Source organism: Alligator sinensis, unplaced genomic scaffold, assembly GCF_000455745.1.
Source record: "Alligator sinensis unplaced genomic scaffold, ASM45574v1 scaffold74_2, whole genome shotgun sequence".
Classification (NCBI taxonomy): Eukaryota; Metazoa; Chordata; order Crocodylia; family Alligatoridae; genus Alligator; species Alligator sinensis.
In genome coordinates this window covers 1,809,221-1,832,284 of record NW_005841931.1, presented here as the reverse complement: position 1 = coordinate 1,832,284, position 23,064 = coordinate 1,809,221, and the positions used below count along the sequence as shown (strand labels likewise).

Sequence of the window (23,064 nt, the reverse complement as noted above, 5' to 3'; positions counted from 1 at the left end):
CCCCCCCCAATGTCTGCTTACAGCAAGCAGAAGTAAAAAAAACACTCTCTCTCAATTGTTTCCTGTGTATGTTTGGCACTGCACATACTTGCTATCACACTTTCCCATGTATAGGACATTTTCCTTCCTTGTGTGAGTTACTTACATAGCAACAGGAAATAAGAAGACATCTTTAAAAACAAATGCATTTAACTATAAAATATTACAAAACCTGGTAGAGGGACTTGGACCAGTACTTGAACCCAATTAATTTGTTTTTGAGGTTGACTGTATTTCATGTTGACATCACCTTGAAGCTTATTTCCTGTAATTCTTTGGCTCAAACTAGCTCAAATTTTCATCTTCCTCAGCCTTGTGTAATAGCTTCTTAACTAGTATTGTGTTTGGCAGTAGTTTTCAAACTTGCCATTGCTAGTAGTCCTCCTTAGTGATCATGTGAAAGGAAAGATGTAGGCACCTCCTCTTTGTTCCTTGTTGTGGAGTAACATTAAAAGATGATCAAAATGTTGTCTTGATTTTTTCCCTTTTCCATTGGAGGAATTACTGGAGGCAGCATGAGAAAGTTTGAGGGATCCTGCCAGCAGTGCTATTTCTTCTTATAGGCTCTCTCTTCAGCTAGGGGATACCTCATTAAGTCATGAATATTATGCGTAGGAAACAAGGGAGCTGGGTTAAATTTGGCTCCTCTGGCAAGCTTTCTTCCCTCTTCTCTAGTCTCCCACTCCTTTTCCATGTGCACATGAATCCTAGGGATGGGCAAACTGAACTGTTCTTTGAGGCTGTTCCTCATGACCCAGTATTCTTGGCTGCTGTGTTGCTCTCAGGATTTAAGACTTTCCTTGTTAGCCTTCTCTCACACCATGGGAGAAGTCCAGAGAGGAGAGTCCAAAGCACCCTCGATCAGAACTTGATTTTTATGTTGGGCAGCTTCTCTCAATTTTCTCCCCAGACCTTAAAGCCAACCACCAGATGGTGTTATTTTTGGATGGAGGAGCCCCGTGTGAAGTGTTGCTCCACGTTCTCTCTAGAACCTTCCATGCTATTAATGTACTTGGTTCACTCGTCTGTTAATCGGGGCTGGACCTGATGATCTGTAAGGTCCCTTCCAGCCCCTAACAACTGTGAAACTATGAATTCATGGAATCATCCTCCAGGGCAGGGGCAGGCAAGTATTTTGGGTGGAGGGCCTCTTACTGAGTTTTGGCATGCCATTGAGGGCCACATGACAAGAAGGCCGGGGCAGATAAATATTAATTTTCTAAATTTTTTAGGGGCCCCACAGGCCAGATAGAATAGCCTGGCAGGCCACATCCGGCCCGCGGGTTGCATTTTGCCCACCCCTGCTCCAGAGTCAGTGCCTTCATTGTCTGTATGAATTGATGTTCAGTTCAGTACACTGTAGAAATAAGGTCAAAGGCAAAGGTGAGGGGAGAGTTTGCGTGTATGTGTTTCTCTTTAATATGGAATAGTTGGCGTTCTGCATTTTCAGTTTTTATTTTCAAAAAAATATTCCAGGGGTTTATCTTCCAAACATAAGTACCGTGTTGAAATCGGGATAAAAGGAAGAAAAGAAAAAAAATCAGTTTAAATCGGGGAAAAGAATAAATGTGGTGGGGGGCTGAGTGCACATGAGTTTCAGAGCGATTTTCCAGTTCTGGAGCCTGTAGAGGCCACAAGTACTGATTTCAGGTTTCAGTTGACTCTATGATGCATGTATAGAGTATTGTGGTGGCGGTCATGTAATTAAGGTTCAGTTGGTGTTGCCATTGTCTTTAGTTTAATAACTAGTGATTGCACTGAGGGCGTTGTGCCTCTTGCAGCTATTTTGCTTCTCCTGGAGGTCCAGCCAACATAGTATAGCACCGTACCGCCTCAACACTGCCCCTTACCTAATCGGAATAATCTGGCCTTAAATGGATGTTTGTGCAGTCTACTGCAGAGGAATATTATACAGAACCTTCAAATTGCTGCCTCAGTAGCGTGGCTTGCTCTTGCTGTACTCGAGGAAAAATGAACTGTTGGCCTAGGAATTGAACTGAGACTTTTTATGGCAGTGTAAAATAGTAATGGTTAGGTCCCTAGACAGGCCTCTCGTTGAAACCTATATCTACATCCAGAGCAATCTAGATTCATTCTTACTGATAGTTAGAAATTGTTGATATGTATATAGAAATGCATGCCATGCATTTGCAAATGGAGTTACATCACTAGGATATGAACTTGCATAATAATTAGGGAGTCTAATTAAGCTGAAACTTCATGTCCTTTTAATTATGCAATTAAGATGTCTAATTACAAAATTAAGACATAATTACATAGTAAAAAAAACTTTATGAAATTTTATCCTAGTCACTGAAAATCATGTTTTTAAAAAAGCCTCTGTTCATGGGAACTTCAGCTTTCCTGGCTAAGACCTTCACAGCCATGAGGTGATATGCTCTGATGCATGCTATATAACATGTGCATGCCAGAATGGATCAATTTTATTTTGAAAAATGGAAATAGTCTTTCATACTGATGAAAGATGCTACACGGACATCTTAAAGAGTCAGAGGAAGTATAGTTTTGTGGACTGTGACTTAAAATAACTTAGTTAAATTCCAAGCTCTGACACGGGTATCCTGTGTGGCTTTGAACATGTCACTTAGAGCTGAAGCATGGAAAGACTTTGTCTCAATTGCTATGAGATACTCTAATGATACCTCCCCTCTAGAAACTGGTAGGGGTCACAAATCATTTTACGAGGAGACCAAATAGCTAGAGGCTCCGTATGGCTTTTGGTTGCTCCTGACCTTGATCATGTTTAAACCACTGAGGATAGAGCAAACGCTCTAGCTTTATCGTGAATAGGAATTTTAGCATTTGATTAGCAAAAGGTCATAGTCCATTCTGAAGAGTCTGCAGCGTGGGCGACTGCCCTTAGAGAATGGAGATGGGCTATTGCTATTGACCTGCTAAACAGACCACATCCCTGTCACAGGGTTACTCTCTAAAGCATGCTGAAGCCTGTTGGTGGTGTGTATGAGGATTTTTCTCTTAATTGGCTGTGATTTAATTGGTGATATTGGTGATATATCCAAGCAATATAATTTCCTTTTTTGACAGGGTAACTGTCCTAGTGGATATAGGGGAAGCAGTAAATGTGATTTATCTCAACTTTGTTAGGGCTTTACTAAACAGAGGCTGTAAGCACTTCAGAGGACAGGATCAGAATTCAAAGTGATTGTGACAAATTGGGGAGATGGTCTGAAATCAACAAAAGGAAATTCAATAAAAGCAAGTTCAAAATGCTACACGTAGAAAGGAGAAATTAAATACAAACTATCTGACTAGGCAACAGGAAAAGGGCCTGAGGTTTATAGTGGATCACAAACTGAATGTAATAGAATATATGTCACAATGCGATGGTGTTGCAAAAAAAAAAAAAAAAGGTCCATTTTGTGCAGAGATGCATTACATGTGTGTCATAACATTGATGAAGCCTGACCTGGAGTATTTTGGCTAGTTTTGAGCACTGCACTTCAAGAACAATGAAGATGAACTGGAGAGGTTCCAGTGTAGAGTACAACATAATCAACATAATGATTTTTTTTTTAATTGGGAAAAGGTTGAAGAACTTATTTCTCTAGGAAGCATGTGACACTGGTGGTGGGAATGTGAACACAGACTTCCAGTATGTACAAAGTTGGTATGAAAGTTGGTGGTGATCTTTTGTTCTGTATGGCTTCTGGAAAAAGGGGAAGAAAGATGACCTTAATTTGCAGCAAAGAAGGTTTGAAGTTGCATGTTCGTTAAAGAGTTCTAAGTATAAAGGCAATGCAGCCCTGAAATAAACTAAATAGGAAGAACATAGAATCTTCTTCACTGGAGGTAGTTTAGATAACCATCTGTTATCACGTGCCCCTCTGTGCCCCCCCTCCACATCGCCTGTGACATGAGTGACGATTATTTCTCCTTTAACAGAGAGAATCCCTGTTTTAACAAATATTTTTCTGTTTTTGCACTCAGTCTTGTAATAACAGTCTGTTCTAGTTCCAGGTTTCAGTGGAGTCAAGTGTTTCAAAATTTTCTCTCTAACCATTCCTATTTCTGGTTTTCAGATGTTATTAAATATATTACTCTGACATGCTTTCTACATAGGAAAGAGTTTTTGGAATTATTTCGGTAGTATATTAGAATTCATAATGATCTGATACTCTCAAGTGGATTCTTGTCAAACGAACTATTTTACAATAAATGATAGAATATAACATTATCATCACACAGCGTTAATCTGTTCGTGCCCAAATGGTTGGAGTTCGGTAGGGTCATTTCTGCTTCTGTTGCTTGTTATCTATTACTATTTCCATGATGTATTTTTTGTATAACTGTGTCTTTGCTATGTATGTTTCTTTTGTTCTTCTTACTGTTCTTCTGCAGTCTGATCTGTGCAAGGAAGTTCATGTATCAGATAACTTAAATCAGCATTACCAACCTACAAGACTTGACTTGGCACATTGAAGTACCTCTTAAGATTTGTGCTTAATATACAATGGGAGCTTCTTGCTCTAAAAGGTCATTTGAATGTCTTCTAGGAATTATTAAATTGTTTATTGATCTTGTAATTATTCTTGTGTCTCAGGGTCCTTTTGATGTCAGTTGCTTTGTTAAGAATTGAATATAATATTTTAAAGCACATTGTTCAGTCCCATGTGTGTAAATATTGGAATGCATTTGGCATGATTCGACTAATATTTTTTTGGTTTCCCATTTGTAGCATTACTCTCATAACTTTTTTTTCTTTTTTCCTCAAAAGGATCTTTTCTTAATGCAACTAAAGATTACCTTTGCTTTTCTGTGATAGAAAATGTGGAGCTCTGCCCCACTCAAAGATAATAAATAAATTTAAAATCAGAGTACAGTGGATTTTCCTTCATCCCTTCTTTACATGCCATTAACATCATTTAATGTAATAAAGTAAAACTACTTGACAATGGATGCATATGCAGCTGCTTCTAACACCTCAGACTGGATAGCATGTTCCAAGATATCAAATTAGGTTAAGATGGAGTTTATAACTAAGAATACATGTTCCTGGTATTTGGAGTAAACAGGATTATAGATGTGTAATTATTCCCAAATTGAGCATTACAAACCGTGAGTGAAAATTACACTTTAAACATTTCCAATATGAAAAGGTATGGGAATGCACTAGTAAGGGGCTCAAGCAACCTTAACTCTGCCCTGTAGTGGCATACTTTAGACTAAGGGTGGCCTCTGTTTGTGGCACATGAGAGATTTGCAGAGCATCAGATCAGGCAGGGAGACAGGGTAAGAAGGAAAAACAGCAGCAGATTGGTCAGGGAGCAGAAAGCAGAGCAGCATTTTAGTCAATTACTCTGATTTCTTTCCCCTATCAAGGAGGGTGCAGGGCTAATTTGTGGCATGCCTGCCAAAAACGTTAGTCCCTTTGTTTTAAACGAGGCATGCCAAAGACCCAGTCTGCTGTGTTGCCTGTGGGTCTTGGATTAGACCCTCATGCTGCATGTGGTGAACACTGGACCAACTCTGACACTATGCACTAGACCAGCCCAGTTGCATGCCTCACACAGTGTGTGGGGACAGACCCAATGTGTGCTTCATATAGTGTATGAGGCTGGACCAGCCTAGTGCACTGGATCCAGCACACAAGGCCAGTTTGTGGGGCTGACCTGGCCTGCAGGTAGGCCCTATGCCACTCATCCAGCCCATGGACCAACCCCATGCCACTTTTCCAGCCTGCTGGGCCTGATAAGTTTGACACCCTTGTTTTAAACTATGCAATTATTATTAAGGTATTTTAACAATTATATCTGAATAGAGAAAACTGATTTTAAAGGTGATAGTATGGTTGGGGGTAGAGAGGCATTAGTTTTAACAGATGTAATGATAGAAGTTGGCAAGTTGGAGCTCGGAATCAAATTCCTACTGTTAATAGGCAGGTCTAAAGCTTACTTGCTTCATCATGCTACTTCTCAGAATGAATGCAGTGAATTTGTGCTAGGTGTGTCTGTAACTGCTGCTCTAACCACTAATATGCATTTCCCCCTCAAAGCTAGCAACAGGAAGTACAGGATTTTGGTTCATAACATTTCAAGGAAATGCTCTAACTCACTGACAAAGTGGCTGTTATGTACCCATCACATGGCTGATGCCCCTGACCTACTGGGTTACTGCTGAACAAAAAGGCAGACAGGTCTGTGCAATGGAGCTGAAGGCCTCAGATTTACACATTGCTGATAACTGATTGTATGGAATATGCTTAAGGGATTTCTACCTAATGGGATTTCTGCTTTCCTTCTTTTAAATATCAACCTGGGAAATTGCATAGCAAAAAGCTATATTAAAATAATATTAAGATTGTGAAGTCAAGAAGGAAATGCCAGTCAAGGTTGCCTGTGCAACTATAATTCTGCCTACTGTTGTGTGCACCTGATGGTGCAGCCTTTCAGCAAACAATTGCATACCTGTTCTTTCTTTTATCTTGTAGGACTGTAGAAAGGGAGCAAAAATAGCTAAAGGGCATTAAAACTGGTAGGGTTTGTGCCTATGGTGGTGTGCATTGGCTCTGCCTGAGGCTAGAAATAAGTGTCACCAAATGAAATGGATCAACTGTCCTGGGATGTGCTGACAAATGATCCACTTCAGTGGGTGAGACGCACATCACCCATTGTCTTGCAGCACTGTCAGGCAGGATAGCGGGTGACATGTTCTCCTGAGGCTTGAGGGGCCTGGTCCTGTGCACCTTAGGACTTTCTGTTCAGATTCAGGCCCTGCCAATCCCTGGAAGTGCCTGCCTGGCTTTCCCTCTTACAGAGATGTGGCCCCAGGAAATCCTGGGGGTTTGTTTCTAAAAGGGGAAACCTTGGCTTTTTCTGCTTACTGAGATGCACCCTATGATTCCTTAGGGCACATCTTTAAGATGGCAAAGCCAGGCATCTGCTACTGAGGCTTAAGGGGCATGATTCTGTGAGGGAATTCCCAGGGTAAGCAGGATTGGATCCTTCAAGGCCCTGAAACGCCTCCCTGGCATGACTGGAGAGCATGGGCAGCTCCAGGCTGCCTGCACTCTTGCACTGTAAAACAAACATACAAACACAGCACAATCTATTCCCACCTTTGTCATGGCCACAAGTTTTGAGTGTTTGTGGCATGACAAGGGGTATAGACATCTGTTTCCTTGGCCATTGTACTGCCACAAAATGTTTGCAGCACAAAGGCAGCAAAAGATGACATCTCCTTCCACTCAGATTCCATGTTTGGTTTGACTGGTACTGCTCTGTCTGCCACGTCATTGATTACCCCATTTTCATATTTTTTGAAAATCTACTTTAAATATAACTTGAATAAAGAGCATAAGAACTGCATCCCTGGCAAAACAAGGAGTTACTTGCAGCTGCCACGGGCTTCAAGGGGTGACAGTAAGGAGATGTTTATCAAGGGGGCGAATGGTCTTCAGGCTTTCAGTTTTTTTCTTATGAGATCAGTGCTAAACTTGAAAAGCTGCTTGTCTTTAATCAGCTCTGTCTTTTCTTGTTACGTATTTGTTGAGCATCTTACTAGAGGTAGATAGTGGGCTTCATTTTTGCAATATGGGAAGATCTGTGATCTTGCTGGCACTGAGTGAAAATTAATCATAATTGTGGGCTGGGTAGTTGAGAGTTGTAAAATCTGATACGTTCTGATGACTGAATTATAAATAGGATTTTAGTTATGTTTTTAAAGTAAAGACATCAATGATAAAATATTACTATATTGACAAATCTGAACAATATTTGCATTTTTCTCTTTGCCTATAGAAAGTGAGGCTTTTGCTGTGACATCAGGTGAAAAACGCACCGTAGGCAGATATAGGATACAACACAATTTTTCACCTTTTTTTCTCTTTTGGGGATGAAAATATACTGGTACTGTGTAGGTTGTTTGCCTTGAAGTTAAAACAGTTCCTCCCCCCTCCCCAAGAGCATTGGCTGTTGGCATAAAAATCTTATTTTTAAAACAGTTAAATATCCTCAAAGTCAATAATTTAATATAAAGCATATAGTAAATATTGACTTATATGACTTTCTCCACAATACCCTGTCACATTGAAATAGTGTTCTTGCATATACCAAAGATAGTTTGCTTCCATTCAGGGAGTTTGCACTCCCAGTGGTTATACTGTCACCTAAAAAAATAGTGTTGCTATGTAAAAATGATCAGACATATATTGTGATTATAATTTTTGTAAAATATCTCTGCAGAGGAAAACCAATTAGCAGTTGGCACATTACAAGGAATCACTTTGGAAAACAGAAAATGCAACTAGATACTTCGGTATCTTTTAGTTTTGCTGGTCATGTGAGACCTAATTTACCACTCTAGATTTCTAGGCACTGAATGCTTCAGTGCACAGAATCCTGTTCTTTGCTCAAGGAAAAATAGCTAGAAGATTAGGTATAAAGAATGTCTTCTTGTCACAAGTAATTTCAAAGTCCAACTCTCCTTGCCTCTTGCAGAAAGGGAAGCATGAATCTTGTGTCTTCAGTTTAAAGCAGAATGCCTCTGTGTCACATAACGCCTTTCATTTGGACTGTAGGGAGATCCCAGAACCTAGTGAATAAGAATGTCCAGACTTCTAGGGTACAGAGAGACATAATGCTTGACCTGTTCCAAGAATGTCACTGATTTGGAACTGGGTCACAACTGTCCCTGGACAGAAGTGTCTACACATAACACTGTGAAGGGTTCAAAGTAGAATACTCACCTTTTAGGGATTGCACTACTGCTGAAACAGAACCAGGGGGCAGTAGAGTGCCCAGACTATCATGCCGGGGGGGGGGGGGGGGGGAGGAGGGGGAGGAGGCTGGATAGGTTTCCAGGTGCGGAGGGGCTATGTGGCCCCCTGCTTATGGTTTTGGGGTGGGTGCATTCTGCATGCTCTGGGGGCCTCCCAAGATCTCCAGAGTTTTTCAACCCCTGTCTTGAAAGCCGCTTTTGCTGATTTTTATCTCCTTGCTAAAGACGCTGCACTTTGGGGTGCTACGTTTATTTGAGGCAAGGGGAAGGCAAGCTACACGGGAGTCCCCCCAAGCCTGTGGCAGCCCCATCACTCCTCCCCCTCACCCCAAATGAGTGTGGCATATCAGAATGCAGGTTCTCCATCGGAGAAGTCAAGGAGATAGTGAAGTTTTCAAAGCAAGGGTTGTAGTGTTGCAGGGGGCTCTGGAGCATGCACCCCTCCAGAAACCACAAGTAGTGGGGCACAAAGTCCCCTTAGCACCTTGCAGGGGCAGATCTAGAGGGGGTTCAGTGGCATGGTCACACGCCTCCTTTTGGACCATGCCATGGGAGCAGCAGTCCTTGATGCAGGTAAGAATATCTCCCCTCCCAGTCCTCCCTCCCCTGCCTGCCACTGCTGCCATCCTAGCTGACAGGCAGGGTAGCGGGGTGAAAGAGGCCATCCTAGCTGACAGGCAGGGTAGCGGGGGGAATGGGGAGGCCTCCAGAGCCATTTCTGCCCTGCTTCAGCCAGGGACAGTCGTGGCAGGCAAGTTTCCCCTCCATGCACTTGCTCTTGAGCTAACAGGGACACTGTCCTCCCCTCCCAGTTGACTGGGCAGAGCAGAGGAAAGTGTCAATTGCTGCTGCTAGAGCAGGGCAGGAGAAGCTGTGGAGCCCTTCCCTACCCCCAAATTAGCTGGGGGACAGTAGAAGTGGCGGGTGGGGGATGGAGGGGAGGTGCTGCTGAGGATGGAGGGGAAGGGAATAGGTGCCAAGAGCAAGGGGTGGGATTCTTACCTGTTCTAGGAACTCAAAAACAGTTCCTGCTTCTGTTCTTGTGGTGTGCCCACCCACCTCACTAGTCGGGGAGGGGGATAAGCTGGGAGTGGATTTGGACCATAGAGTCCTGGCTACAGTCCAGAGCAGGTCCGTGCACGGCATGTGTTGGCGGGGGGGAGGGTTAAAGAGTGTTGCAGTTTGGGATATCTGGAGGACTGATCTCAAACACCAGGCACTAGGCACAGAATGCTGTGTCTACACATAACACATAACAAAGCAGACTGGCTTAAAATTAGGGATGTAAATATCCTTAAAAAATGATACAGCTGCCAATTCACTGGGAGGAGAGGGAGCAGACTAGCTATGGGTATGCATCACCCCTTGCCCCTCTCCTCCCCTCCCTCTCCCTCCTGCCTGCCCTGCTGCTTTCCTGTTCCTGAGGCACTGTGCTTCTTCCCTTTCCTGTCGGACTGCACCCCACCCTAAATGTTAACTGGTAATGCGTTACTGGTATAAATATACTTCTTGTTTAAACTTTTAAATATTTAACCTTTCATACTTAAAAGAGTACTTGATTTTCCCTGTCTGCTTTTGAAATGTTCCAGGAAGTTTAAGCTGGACTTAAGTGGCATGGGCATCATAGCTTTTTCAGGGTGTAAAGCGTATTTAGAACATTCTAAGCATCATGTCTGTCTACACCCATAGACTCTTCTGCAATGGGCAGTTATACAGATAACTGGACACTGGGGGCGCTTGTAGACGTGACGATGTTACCATGTACATGTGACGTATATTTCCCTTTGTGTGGCTTAATGGCATTATACTTCACACATACACAAGTTTTGGGGGTTTTAAATGAGTTTGCATCATCACAAACTAAACCACATCCCAATGTAGTTTAGGTTGCAACATGGGTAACTGGTGCTTCCTGGCTCCGGGGGAGCACCAGCAGCTGATTGCCGACTGGGGGTGGGGGGGGGGGCAGAGTCCCCCAGCTGCTGATTGTCCAACATGGAACTGCCACCAGCAAAACCAGAAGTGCCACCAGCACTTCTTGGTGGGGGGGAGGGGGGGTTCATTGGTTGGCGCTCCCCACTTCCCAGCTGGTAAGGGCCCCCCCTTGTCCCTCATACATGTCGCCTATGGTTTACAACGTTGCAACCATTAATCTGTCAGCTCGCCCTCTAGCCATGGGAGATTCAGGCAGGCTCTGCCCCCCCCAGAAAAGGATTGGACCCCTCACCGTTGCTACCTTCAGCAGGTGCCTGTGGCCGCCGGGAACAGGCTGCTTGCCCCTGGGAAAGTGTGGGGAGGCGGCAGGTGGGCAGCTGGGTGCGCTGGAGCCCAGAGAAGGTGGTCGAGATGGTGCATAGATTCATAGATGCTAGGGTCGGAAGGGACCTCAATAGATCATCGAGTCCGACCCCCTGCATAGGCAGGAAAGAGGGCTGGGTTCAGATGACCCCAGCTAGATGCTTATCTAACCTCCTCTTGAAGACCCCCAGGGTAGGGGAGAGCACCACCTCCCTTGGGAGCCTATTCCAGACCTTGGCCACTCTAACTGTGAAGAAGTTCTTCCTAATGTCTAGTCTAAATCATGGGGTGCTAGAAGCTCAGGTGGGCTCAGGGAAGAGTTGGATTGGCCGCCTCTGAGCTGGGGTAGCTCCTAGCCCGTTAGCAGCCTGCCTGGGTGGCCCCAGGGGGGTGCAGCCACAGCGGAGGGAAAGACCAGGGCCCCTTGCAGCTCAGCAGCCACTCAGTCTGCCGACAGCTTGCCTCCCAACCACGGGAGAGGCAAAAAAAAGAAGGATTGGGCCCCTCACTGCTTCTGTCTTCAGCAGGGACCTGCGCCTGCCAGGAAAATAACATGTATACAGTAACGGAAAAATAAAACCCACCGTTTCAATTAAAAACCCACCGCTTTAGTTTAGGGGGCATAGAATGCAACCCTGAAGGACTAAACACCCATCACATGTGCAAGCACACTGGGCGCACAGCTTATTGGAGTTAGTGGGAGTCTTTCTGTTAACTTCAGCATATATCGCTTCATGTTCTTGGACTGATATATTATTTGACAAAATCTTGATCGGCTATTTGGCTAAACATAATTATTGTTCACACTCACCCCCCCCCCCCCCAATTTAAAATCAGTATTCCTTTTTTTTTTTAATTAATTTTGGCAGAAAGGTTTCAAATGTTGTGCCTGGTAATACACAGTAGCATCATTTGGCACTAGATACATGTGCAGTTTTTCAGCTGGTTTTCAGCTCTATATTTTATCTTGTTTTAATTTTCTGACTAACAGCTGGGAAATGACTTAATCAGCACATCTGGCTCAGTAGGCATATCACACTGAAGATACTGACAGTATCTTGGCTCAGGCACAATGGAAACCAGTTTGAGTTCTTGCTCTGATTTGCTAGGTAGATGGCAGTAAGGGAAGGGATGCAACAACTGACCTTCCTTCTTGTGCCCCTCTCCTTATGCCACCACAGTCAGAATGCAGTTTCTATTTTGATCTCACTTATATTTACACCTGAATACAAGGAAGGGTTTACACTGGTGTATTAAAGGAGAATCCAGACCTGGATTTGCTGTGCTGAAGGATCCTTTTATGTTTACCTCCCCCTCTGTCCACTGGATTTTGCAAGTGTGTCTGGTCAATGGAGCTACAAAGCAATATCACTGTGCTGATTGTGCCATTTGGCTCATTTCAGAAAGCATGTCCTCCCACTCTGATTCGAGGGATTCTGTTTGATCTAATTTATTTTGGAAAACTATGTAACAATGAGATACAAAATTGACTTCTTGCCGTATTTCCCCCTTTTCCCAGGTACTCCATTTCTGCCTACTCCAGGCTGAAGAGGGTGGGGGTCAGACATCCTCCACCTTTGCCTTTCATTGGAAACTTGCTGTTTTTTCGCCAGGTAAGAAAAGTTTTGATTGGTATCTCTCCAAGAATGATGAAAACAGGTGTGGGGGGAGGAGGAGGGGATCCTATATTTACTGATAGCAGCGCTCTGTACAACTTCCTGTGGAACAAACAAGTGACACTCACCATTTGTGATGAGACAATATAATAAGCAGCCACCTCTGAAGCACTGATTGAAGGACAAAATGAACCAGAAGGGGAAAAAAGGGTGTAAGCTTCTGCAGCTATTTACTTGAGCTTTTCCAAGAAAGTTCATGCCCTTAGTTGAACAAGCCTAGTTACATGAACAGAGCGGATTACGTTAACTAGCCCTGACTGGTTTGTTTTGAGTGGTTTCGGGGGGGTTGTTGTTTTTTTTTTTTTTGCTGATTGAACATATTTATGTTCAAGCATGTAACATTGACTGCTCCAAGTAATTGAAGTTATATACCATTAAATAATACTTTCCCAGTGGCTGCATAACAAACTAACTCACTTGCCCCCAGGTGTCCTCAGTTACAGAGGGGTGGATGAAGTAAGGTAGTTAGCTTTTCTCATCAGAGCATGCCAGTTGTTATAAATCCTCCAGAGGAGATGCAGATCACAGCAGAGTAATCAAAGATGCTCCCTGCTCTTCCTCCTACTATAGTGAGTGAGGGTACAGCCTGGGGGTACGATGTGGAGTGCAGTAACTGGAGGACCGTAGTAAAGTTCGACTTCAAATCTACATGAGAGCTGGGACCGTTTGAAGCTTCCAGGCTGCAGTGTTTGTCTGAGCCTGTCCAATTGTAGCAGTCACTAACCAGAGTCTGATGTTACATGTTATGTTAGATATCTGCTTTGAGGGTCTTAGGTCACCTGGTTCCTATATAATAGCGTCATTATACCCTGAACTGTGATTCTCTCCAGTGTGACTTATGTAGTGGTGATATAATCATGCTATGTTGTCATTGTTCTAATTTATGATTGTACTCGATTCACTTATTTTAAATTTATTAAAAAATAAATAAAACTGAGTGGTATTTATGACCCCAGTGATGCAGTCAGGGCCAAATTCTTATCTATGCTAGGAATAAATCAATAGAATTGGAGAAGCATCAAAGCAAAGAGGGTAGAAACTGCCCATAGTCATAAATCAAATTTGCAAGTGTACAGGTGCAGCTGAATTGGTCTTTTTTTTTTTTTTTTTTTTTTTTGGGGTGGAGGAAGAGGAGAATGCACGTACTCAAATTTAAAAACATGTTTTAAACAAAAGAAACACTTTGTCTTTAAACTGTTTGATTTCAGTAAAAGCTGTCAACTTGTGCTTATCATGTAAGGCTGCCATTTTTTAGCCAGGGGGAGTCTTAAATCAAAATCTCTCCCGTGCATGCCTGAGATTTCCGAAGCACATTTTGAAAAGAATTTGAGAACTCCTCTGTCCAGGCCAGATTTTCAAGGGCACAAACTGGAACATGAAGGGGGAAATTCAAATTCTGTGAAGAAACCCTATTTCCACCAAAAGAGATTTTTAAAGATCGTGACTTGAACATCACATAAGGGTGGTTTGTATAGGGAGTGGACCACCTAAAGAGGGTAGGATAGTGGCAATAGGTAATGAGAGAGAATTATCCACCTTTTACTGCTGTGGTTTGAAGTTACCTTGGAGAGCTGAAGCGACTTATTTCATGGCTTTTGGTAACAAAGCTCTGCTACATGTAGTCCCCTGCTAACACTTCCAGCAAAAATGCTGCTAGAAACTAACCCCAGAGGCTAAGTTCAGACAGTAAAAAGCCTGAGGCTGGATCAGTTCAATCTTTGCAGGTTAGTATAAGCTGCATAGATTAAACTGATAAGCAAGTAAACAGACATTCACTTTTGATTCCGGAAATGCAACCACATGCCTGCAGTGCTCAGGCTGGAAGCGGGTGGAGGCTGGGGGCTAGAGCATGCCTCCATGATCGGCTGGAGCTAGAGTTGCCAACTGTTTTTTATTAAGGGGGTTTCCAGAAAGCCAACGTGCCTGTGACACAAAATGCAAATATGTCCGTGTGCTTGCGTATATCAGTTATGGATTACAGTGCATAGACTTTACATCAGGAAGGTAAATGAACATTACTATTACATTTTAAAAACCCACTGGACTACTGTATAAATTGGATTCAACATGTAATATTTATTTTAATGAATGCCCTATCATTTATCTCCCGGGTGACTCTTGGCAGTATCCTGGAGATTTATATCTAATTCCTGGAGACTCCAGGGCAATCCTGGATGGTTGGCAACCATAGCTGGCAGACAGTGTGAGCCAAGGGTAGCCCACTCACCCTGTATGGGGGAGGTTTGCAGGGGAGATTCAAAGCATCCTGGGAGGCTGGGGGACTGAGAGTTAGCTTGAATCTGGAGGGAATCTGGGACAGAATCCTTTTATGTTCACCTCCCCATCAGTCCATTGGATTTTGTGTCTGGTCAATGGAGCTACAAAGCAATATCACTGTGCTGATTGTACCATTTGGGTGATTTCAGAAATCATGGCCTAAATCAGTTAAATCTGATACTGCGTCCATCCAGGTTCATCTTAAACCAGTTTTGGCCATTTGGAAAGTGGTTTATGTGCACTGAACTTCTGTTGTGTTACAGACTTGAATTTGTTTCCAATCACTTGCACTGGTTTATGTGTAATTTCTGTCCGTAGCCAGACAGTGTTCCTTCTAAATAGAACTACACCACATAACTGAGGGGTGCAGTGGGGAAGTTTCTGATGCCATTATGTGTGTTATACTGTAGCCTGTTCAGTCACCAGGGCTCTGAAACTAGCTGAGGCTTTTTTATCGTCACTAAATATAAATACACAAAAAGTAATAAAATGCTACAGATGACTCTTTTTAAAGTATCTAATTACTTGTGTCTGTTCACTGGGTTTTGTTCACATTTCTCAGTATTTAAAGAATGCTGGGTGGCATTTTCAAACATGCTCAAGTGATTTAGGAGCACAAATCCCCCTGGTTTGCTGTTCATAGTTGCGTAGATTAAATTGCTTCAGAACAGTTAGGGGCGATTGAAAATTTTATCCTTTGTTCTAGCATTGGTGGGCATGATCAGTTTAGTCCAGGCGCCTTCTTTGTCTTTCTCCCCTGATATGCCGTCCCATATTTTCCTGTTCTGTTCTTTTGATTGTTTTCTTGGAAATAGTGCCCATAGCAACACATTGGTAACAAGAAGACACTGTTCTCACTGCAGGCTGTTTTCTATTGGAAGTGTTTTCAGGTACACATGTACTTTTACTGACCTCAGAAGAGGACAGCTCCTTCTTCTCTAGCAGGGCAGAACCTAAGGCAAAATGTCAGCCTTTTGGGAACTGGGACGGATTTTATGGACGTAGTTATGAGCAGCATAGCTCTGTTCAGGCAGCAGTTTGGTTAGGTTTCTAGGGCAGCTCTGATGCAAGAAGTTGGAAAATGCTGGTACATTGTATTCTATAGATAATAACAAAAACTTTTTTTGCTTTTACCTGTGTGCAAACATGTTGTAGGGCTTCATAAATGATAATAGAATGAGCCTTTCTTTTAAGCCTTTTCTAAAACTTGAAACCTTCTCAGTACACTTGATTGTTTTTTGCCATCCCTAAACATTCAAAAGATCATGATTCAGGCCCTTGTGAAGTCATGATATTCTTTGTAATTTTTCTTTTTTTGGGGGGTGAGGGGGAAGAGGGAGAGGGGCAAAGGCAGGGAAGAGGATATTCTCAGCTAATGTTTTCAATGTGTTCTTGCAGCCATGGGGGCTGGAAACGTTTCTAAAAATGAAAATTGAAATACATAAGTTCAGGACTTGATGCATTAAGTAATGCATCAAGTACTGCAAGATATGAGAGCATCATGTCAGTGAGTAATACTGCATACTTGTGTAACTTAACTGTTACAGGTTTAATTGCCCTGTCCTTTAGACTGCTGCAAACCAGCTTTGGTCAAAGTAAAAGACATACTAGTGTTACTCCATTATAAAAAAAAAAAAAAGAGCAGAATCTTGGGTCTAATTTTGCTTTCTCACTACTGGGGTGACCCACCTGAGTGGTGCAAGCAGGATTTAGTCTAAAGGTCTGCTTTTTTATTCTGAATCTCCAAGTTTAATTTTTTAAAATCATGTTTTCCCATGATCTTACCTTAAAAAAAAAAATCTCTGTTCAAAGGAATTATTTTTATGAAGTTAATGGAGTGCTTGTGCAACCCCTAGCCACTGCCTGGAATGCTAGTTGTTTCAATTTGTACATTTGAGAAATATGAGAGGAAGGGGAGTAAAGTGATGGTGGTGGCAGTAAAATGGGGAAATCCTGGGGTGAAGAGAAATAAAAGGCAAGTGGACAAAAACCTTTGCCCTCACAGAGAGCCAAAAAATAAGAGCAGACTTTTGGGGAAACGGCTTGCTTCATCATTTGTAACTTCCCACTTCTTTCTTAAGGACAACATAGAGAATTGCACCCTGAAACTTAAAGCATACTGAGCTTAATTAACTAGCCTTAAAAATGGGAAAAGATTGTATTACTGTAGCTCTGTAACTGGGAAATTATCTCAGAGTCCAAGGTATTAGTTAAAAACCAATTCTTTGAATACATAAGAACAGTTAATGGGGAGGGGTGGAGAGTAACATCTGATGCAAGAGTTGTAGTGATTACGCTGTAAAAGCATTTTAATTTTCCCAATAACTGAGCAGAAGATTTGTAACAGACGGAAAGGATATTTCACCAGAGACACTTGACTTTTGGTTCCTCTCTTCCCATTTCCATACCTCACTGATACTGCATTTTTCTTAGATATCTGTGGAAAGTGACTGGTTTTGTTTGGTTTTCTTCCTCCTAGCACTGTAACAAGCTACACAAGGCATATGTGTTGTGTGTGTGAGTACATGTGCGTGCATACACTCCCTCCTGCACTGCTTTGGAGGAGCTGCAGACTGTCTGGTCTTAAAATCAAACTCTTCTGTTAATTCACAGGATAATGATTTTATTATGGAGCAAGTATGTTAAAAACCAAACACACACAACACTCCCCTTCCCCCAAAGAGCCACGGCAAACACTCATCCTGTTGCTACTAGGATGTCATATTGCCTCCCCTCCTTTCCCAACCCTTTCTAAGAAAGCCATTAAGCTGCTTTTAAATGTCATTAGCTCTGACATTTTAGCAGTTCTGGTAACCTGGTGCTTTACCTGTGTTCATTGTGTGCTTATTCAGCCTGCTGTTGATCTTTGCTGAGCTGAGAAAATGCCATGGTTTTGGGGCTTGTTTTTTGGTGGGCGGGATTTCTGTAGCCAATTGTAACTTGTACGCTGCTTGGGAAATCTGCTAGGTGTCCATATATTGGCATGATTAGATGCTAGCTTTTCTCCCATTACTCTTACCAGGCTCCAACAATGCATGTGACTGGTTGTGTGCTGCTTCCCTGCCTTGCATTTTAATGAAGGACATCACTCTTTTAGCCCCTCAGCGTGGACAGGATGGCCTTTGTTTGTTCTGTTTATTCCTGTCTGGCCTACTTGTAGTTCCTGGGCTTCTTCTAAGTGGCCCACTTCTGCTGAATGGAAAATGGAGACTGTATGGATGCTTTGTCTGTTCAAGTCCGGGATCTGGCTGGGCTAAGCTGTTTTATGCCTGATTGGGGAGGGGTGGGGTGGGAGAAGGGAGAGCAACCGTGATCTATTTTCCACTACATGTCAGCCAAAAGCATCCTTTGATATGCAAGTAAAGAAAAACAAAATGTGGGGCCCTTGCTGTAATGAAATTAACCTCTGTCTAATTTCTGAGCTCACAAGGAGCACATCAGTGTTTGGAGAGAGACGCTGCAGCAATTACTGTTCTGGAATTTAATGACACAGCATGTAAACCTAAACAAGGTTTAAGAGAGACAAATGGGGAGAAGAATGAGGGGGAGAAGTGGGGAGGAGGAAAGAAGAGGAGCTCTCAGCTAGCCTATGGACCTGCGTTAATGACAAGAATAATATGGCTTGTGCTGACAGTAGAAGTCTGCATATGGTTTTGTGGTTGTTTGCACAAATACACAAGAGGGGAATGGGATGGGGAGTGCATTTACATGCCACTTGATTGATACTTGAATAGAACTGGAAAAGAAGGCCATGTTATGATCAACAAACCTCTCTTTTTTCAAGCTCACTTGATCTTGTGCACACAGTGCAGATACTATATCCTGTAAAAATGATAGTAGATGGTTTCTCTCATGTTAGTGGATGGGCCCCTCTCTCAGTCCCTTTGCCTCTCGTGTTCTGGGAAAATTCTCCTTGTATTAGAGGCTTGCCCATGATATCCATATCCAGTGAAGCACAAACATACATGCAGTATAGATATCTAGCTACCCCCTGCACAGTGCACTGTGCTGTATAGGCCGTGTGCCCAAAACTATATGATGCTGTGATTTCTGATATTCTGTCCCTGCCCCCCCTTCCCTCAAGTACATAAACCTCCTTTGTGTTGATTTTTCACTTGATGCTGCCTCCCTTGTGCATGAGCCAATAAATGTAGTTCTGATTTTGGTCTGAAAGGCTTAATTTCAAATGTGGTTTTATGCAATCTAACAGCTGCAGAATCTAAGGAACTGCTAGCACTAACCTGAGGGTAAACTACTAGGGATGTAGAAACTACATTTAGTGCAAGCAGGAGGTCTTTGTGCCTCTTCTGCACCATGCCTACAGTTCTGACTGGCACTGTCTGCACCATTGCAGTCCAGCTTTACTGCATAAATTGTTTGTTTGTTAATTTTGCACTGTGCGCGATCTGTGTCGCTTGTGACCCATTCTTCTAATGGTCGCTTGTGGCCTTAAATCTGAGTTTGCACTCTGGTTTTCCAAAGGAGTGTTGGCCCCTGGAGGTATTCTGCGAACCAAGAAAGGTTCAAGGGCCAGTCCTGCTAAAATTAAATACTCGCAAACATAAAGGTAGGTAAATGTTCACAGCAAACTTAATAATGAAATACAAAGAAGACGTAAATGACTAAACAGTACAGGTAAGGCATATCAAACAAATGATTAGAATTTATAAAATGTGGATTAATCCAAAGAAATATCAACCTTTATTAATATTTAAAAGAAACGCATCTTAAATTTTCTGTAACTTTATAGAGAAGCCTCTAACAGGTGGCCAGCCTGCTGGGGGAGGGGATGGGAAGAGGAAGATTTCTCACCTAGGTTTCAAAAATTTAGTTTTTGAAAAGTGCTAACTGGATACACCTGCAGCTGGACAATTCAGCAAGAACCAGAGTTCAAGGCCGAGGAGCAGAAATTTTGAGGAGAATCGGATTGTAATACTCTGTTGCTGTGCTAACTATTGAAAGCTTACTAAAAAGCGAGCAAAAGGTTCTCTTCTATTCTTCCATGTGCCTGTTTTCATTCCCTATTTAAGCTATCCCTTGTTTAAAACTGGATTCAGCTAGCATAACATTGCTAAATGTGATCTGAGTAACCTTTAGTCTACTTTTTACCTGTTGCTCTGGCACTTGCTAAAATTATTCTTTCCTCTAACCGTCATTCTTGCTTGTTTCCTTTGCCATTTCTTCCTTGACCTTAACTTTGGTCATGTGAATGCAAATGTATGCTATAACCCAGCAGTTGGCAACCTTTAAAGGCTGTGGGCTGGATTAACCCAGTTGAGGTTAGAGGTGGGTAGGTCGGTAGTAGTTAATAACATTAATGTTATTAATGCAAAGTGGAAAGAGGTGTAAAACAGTTTAATATCTATTTCTGCTTATTTTACCAAGTTACCTCACAGGTTTGGTAAGGGGATATATAGAGCTTTTCATCCTTAGGTTTTGGGTTCAAATCTAGATCTGGTGTAGTGCCATAAGTGAAATAAGCTTAGCAGTATCAGTTCACTTCACAGTGGATAGATATTGATTAAAAAGAAATTACTTTCCTGTTGGCATCTAGTGGTACCCTTGTCGGTTGCAGACCTTTTAGCTTAGAGAGTTGGTCTGTTCAAACTGGGATGAAAGGATGCTGATAGGAGATGGAGGGTTGGAATTTCTGTCTGTTTGTGATATAGTGCTGACTCAAAATATTATTCTGAATTTCAGGTTTTTTTGTCGTCTGTGTAGTAAATTTATGGGAGTCGCATAATGCTCTGGATAGATGTCAGAAAAAAGAAATAGAGGGAAAAATCATTTCTGTGCTTGAATAGAGACTTTATTCTTTTCAGATCATTCGCGTTAAATTCTTATGCTTATGTACTCTTTGGTATCTTGTACTAACAACTGTTCCTGTGGGTCTGTGTGTGCCTGTAGGTGTGCGGGGATGCTGCTCTGATGTGCTGTAATTACAGCTCTTTGGAGCAGACTCAATATCGAGTCTGCTGGAGCGTGGCAATCAGCACACTCCAGCAGCCTCCGTGTCTCGTGTATTCAGTCTCCCCATGCTTGAAAACAGTGGTGGAGGCACTTTAACTGGAGCTCGTTGAACAAGCTTTAATGAAAGCCTCCCCGCTGCCATTTTGAAGCGCAGGATTCTGAATACACGAGACATCAGGGGCACTTCTTAATTACAGCAGCTCTCAGAGCCGTGCTGATTAAAGCAGCCACTACCTGTACCCCTGGAGCATGTGTAAAGATGCCCTATTCACTGGTGATCATACCAAATGGAAATCCTTAAGGCTTATGTCACCATATTAGGAGATGTCCCCTTTGAAGAATACATGTGAAAAATTTGGCAAAGTTTTTTAAGCCCAAAATTTGTGTGTATATTTTTTTTTCCCCTTGTAGAATTTGCATGCTTTCCCCCCCACCACCCCTCCAGCTCTCACATCCCCTGATATTAGGAAGTGAGGATGAGATAGCAAGAGAAGTATTGGGCCACAAGCAAGAGTCTGAGACCAGTGTTTTGTTCCTCATGGTTCACTTAAGTGAAGAAATCTGAGGGAAGCGATCTTTGACAACCTCTGGCTACGATGAATGCTGTTCCTGGTGTGCAGCTGTCTGTGGAGATGCTTTGTAAGCTTCACACTGGTAAGGCCTTGTGGGTGTTCCAGTTCTGTTCCTTCCAAATGCAGCTCCTTAACACATTCAAGTAAGCTTCCTAGTTGGCAATATGATTAGTTTAATTTGAGTTCACTTTGTTCTTTTAGGCAGCTATATCTTGGCTGCTCCCAGCTGTCCACTTTGAGCTTATTGACTTGTGCTCAGTTCAGAGACATACTTATGCTGCCAAGTGAGATGCCTATCCGAGATGCCTGTCCCCTCACCCTCCATGAAAACCTGTCTACACAAACACTGAGCAAATGCTAGGATTGTCTATCGGCGGTGGATCTTGGGGAGGGTGAGACGGAGCATGCCCCACCCATTCTGGTCTGCTAATATGCTAAAAAAGAAATTTTACCTGTGTGGCTGCTCTGAACTCATCCCCCAGTGTCCACTTTTCAGTCCTTGGTCTGGTAGGTCTAAGCGTCGGTGCTCAGGACAAGTCCAGTGGGTGGAGTGTCAATGGGCTGTGCTCAGTCCCATCTTCCTGGAGACCTGCCACCAATACAGTATAGATCAGGGGTGCTGAGTGCCAGGCCTTTTATCCTGTGCTTATGTTAGTTGCTGTCAGAGTGCCACCACAATGAACATTTAAACCCTTCCTTCTTAAAAAGAAAAAAAAAAGTCTTCCAAAGATGCTAGAAACTGCATGCAGCATATACAGAAATGAGCAGGTATGTAGATCTGACATAAATATCTTGTAAGAGTAGAAAAGATAGGTGGTGTGTGTGTGCAGATTAGTCTACAAAGGAGGTCCTGAAGATCCATGCTATGAAGGTGGTCATGATGGTGTTATCATCACTGACATTTTTGCTTCTCCAGCTAACAAGTGTTTCCTTTGTGGAAGTGTGGAAAGACAAGGGTCTTAGAAGTTTCTGCCAGAATCTTTTTTTTTAAAGAGCTTTTACTTCTCCATCTAGTTTATATCATGACTTTACAAAAAGGAGTGATGGGGTTTTCCTCTGAAGTCAGACAATAGCTACCTAGAAGCAGTTATAGTCTGGTGTGAGCAGCATAGCACTCTTGCTTCAGCTGTTTTTTGCAACAAGCTATTTTGATGCAACTGTACAAGCTTATCTTAACTGTACAAGGTGCTCTGGTGGCATAGCTGTGTTGCTACCCCAGTGCATCCATGGGTGGTCCAGAGTGGAATCACCTTCAGGGAAGGTTAGGGATGAAATAAGCAGGGGTAACTGATGAATAAGCAGCTGTGAACCAAGCAGCGGCACCACCGCTAGGATGTGGTGGGGACAGCAGATGGCAATATTCTCTCTCCTGAAAAGCCACACACATCCCCTAATGGTGGTGTGAAATGGCAAGTACAGGTTGCTACTATAATAAGCCTGTCCAGCCCCCAGCCATGGGCCTACAAGTCCTCAGT

General features: G+C 42.8%; 1 protein-coding gene across 1 annotated transcript in view; it reads left to right on the top strand.

The window, feature by feature from the left end:
- Window positions 1–23,064, top strand: part of TBXAS1 (thromboxane A synthase 1) — a 390,857-nt gene that overhangs the window by 94,247 nt on the left and 273,546 nt on the right. The window contains exon 3 of the mRNA XM_025198922.1: window positions 12,614–12,707. Coding sequence (XP_025054707.1) covers window positions 12,614–12,707 — 94 coding nt within the window. The remainder of the gene's footprint in view (window positions 1–12,613; window positions 12,708–23,064) is intronic.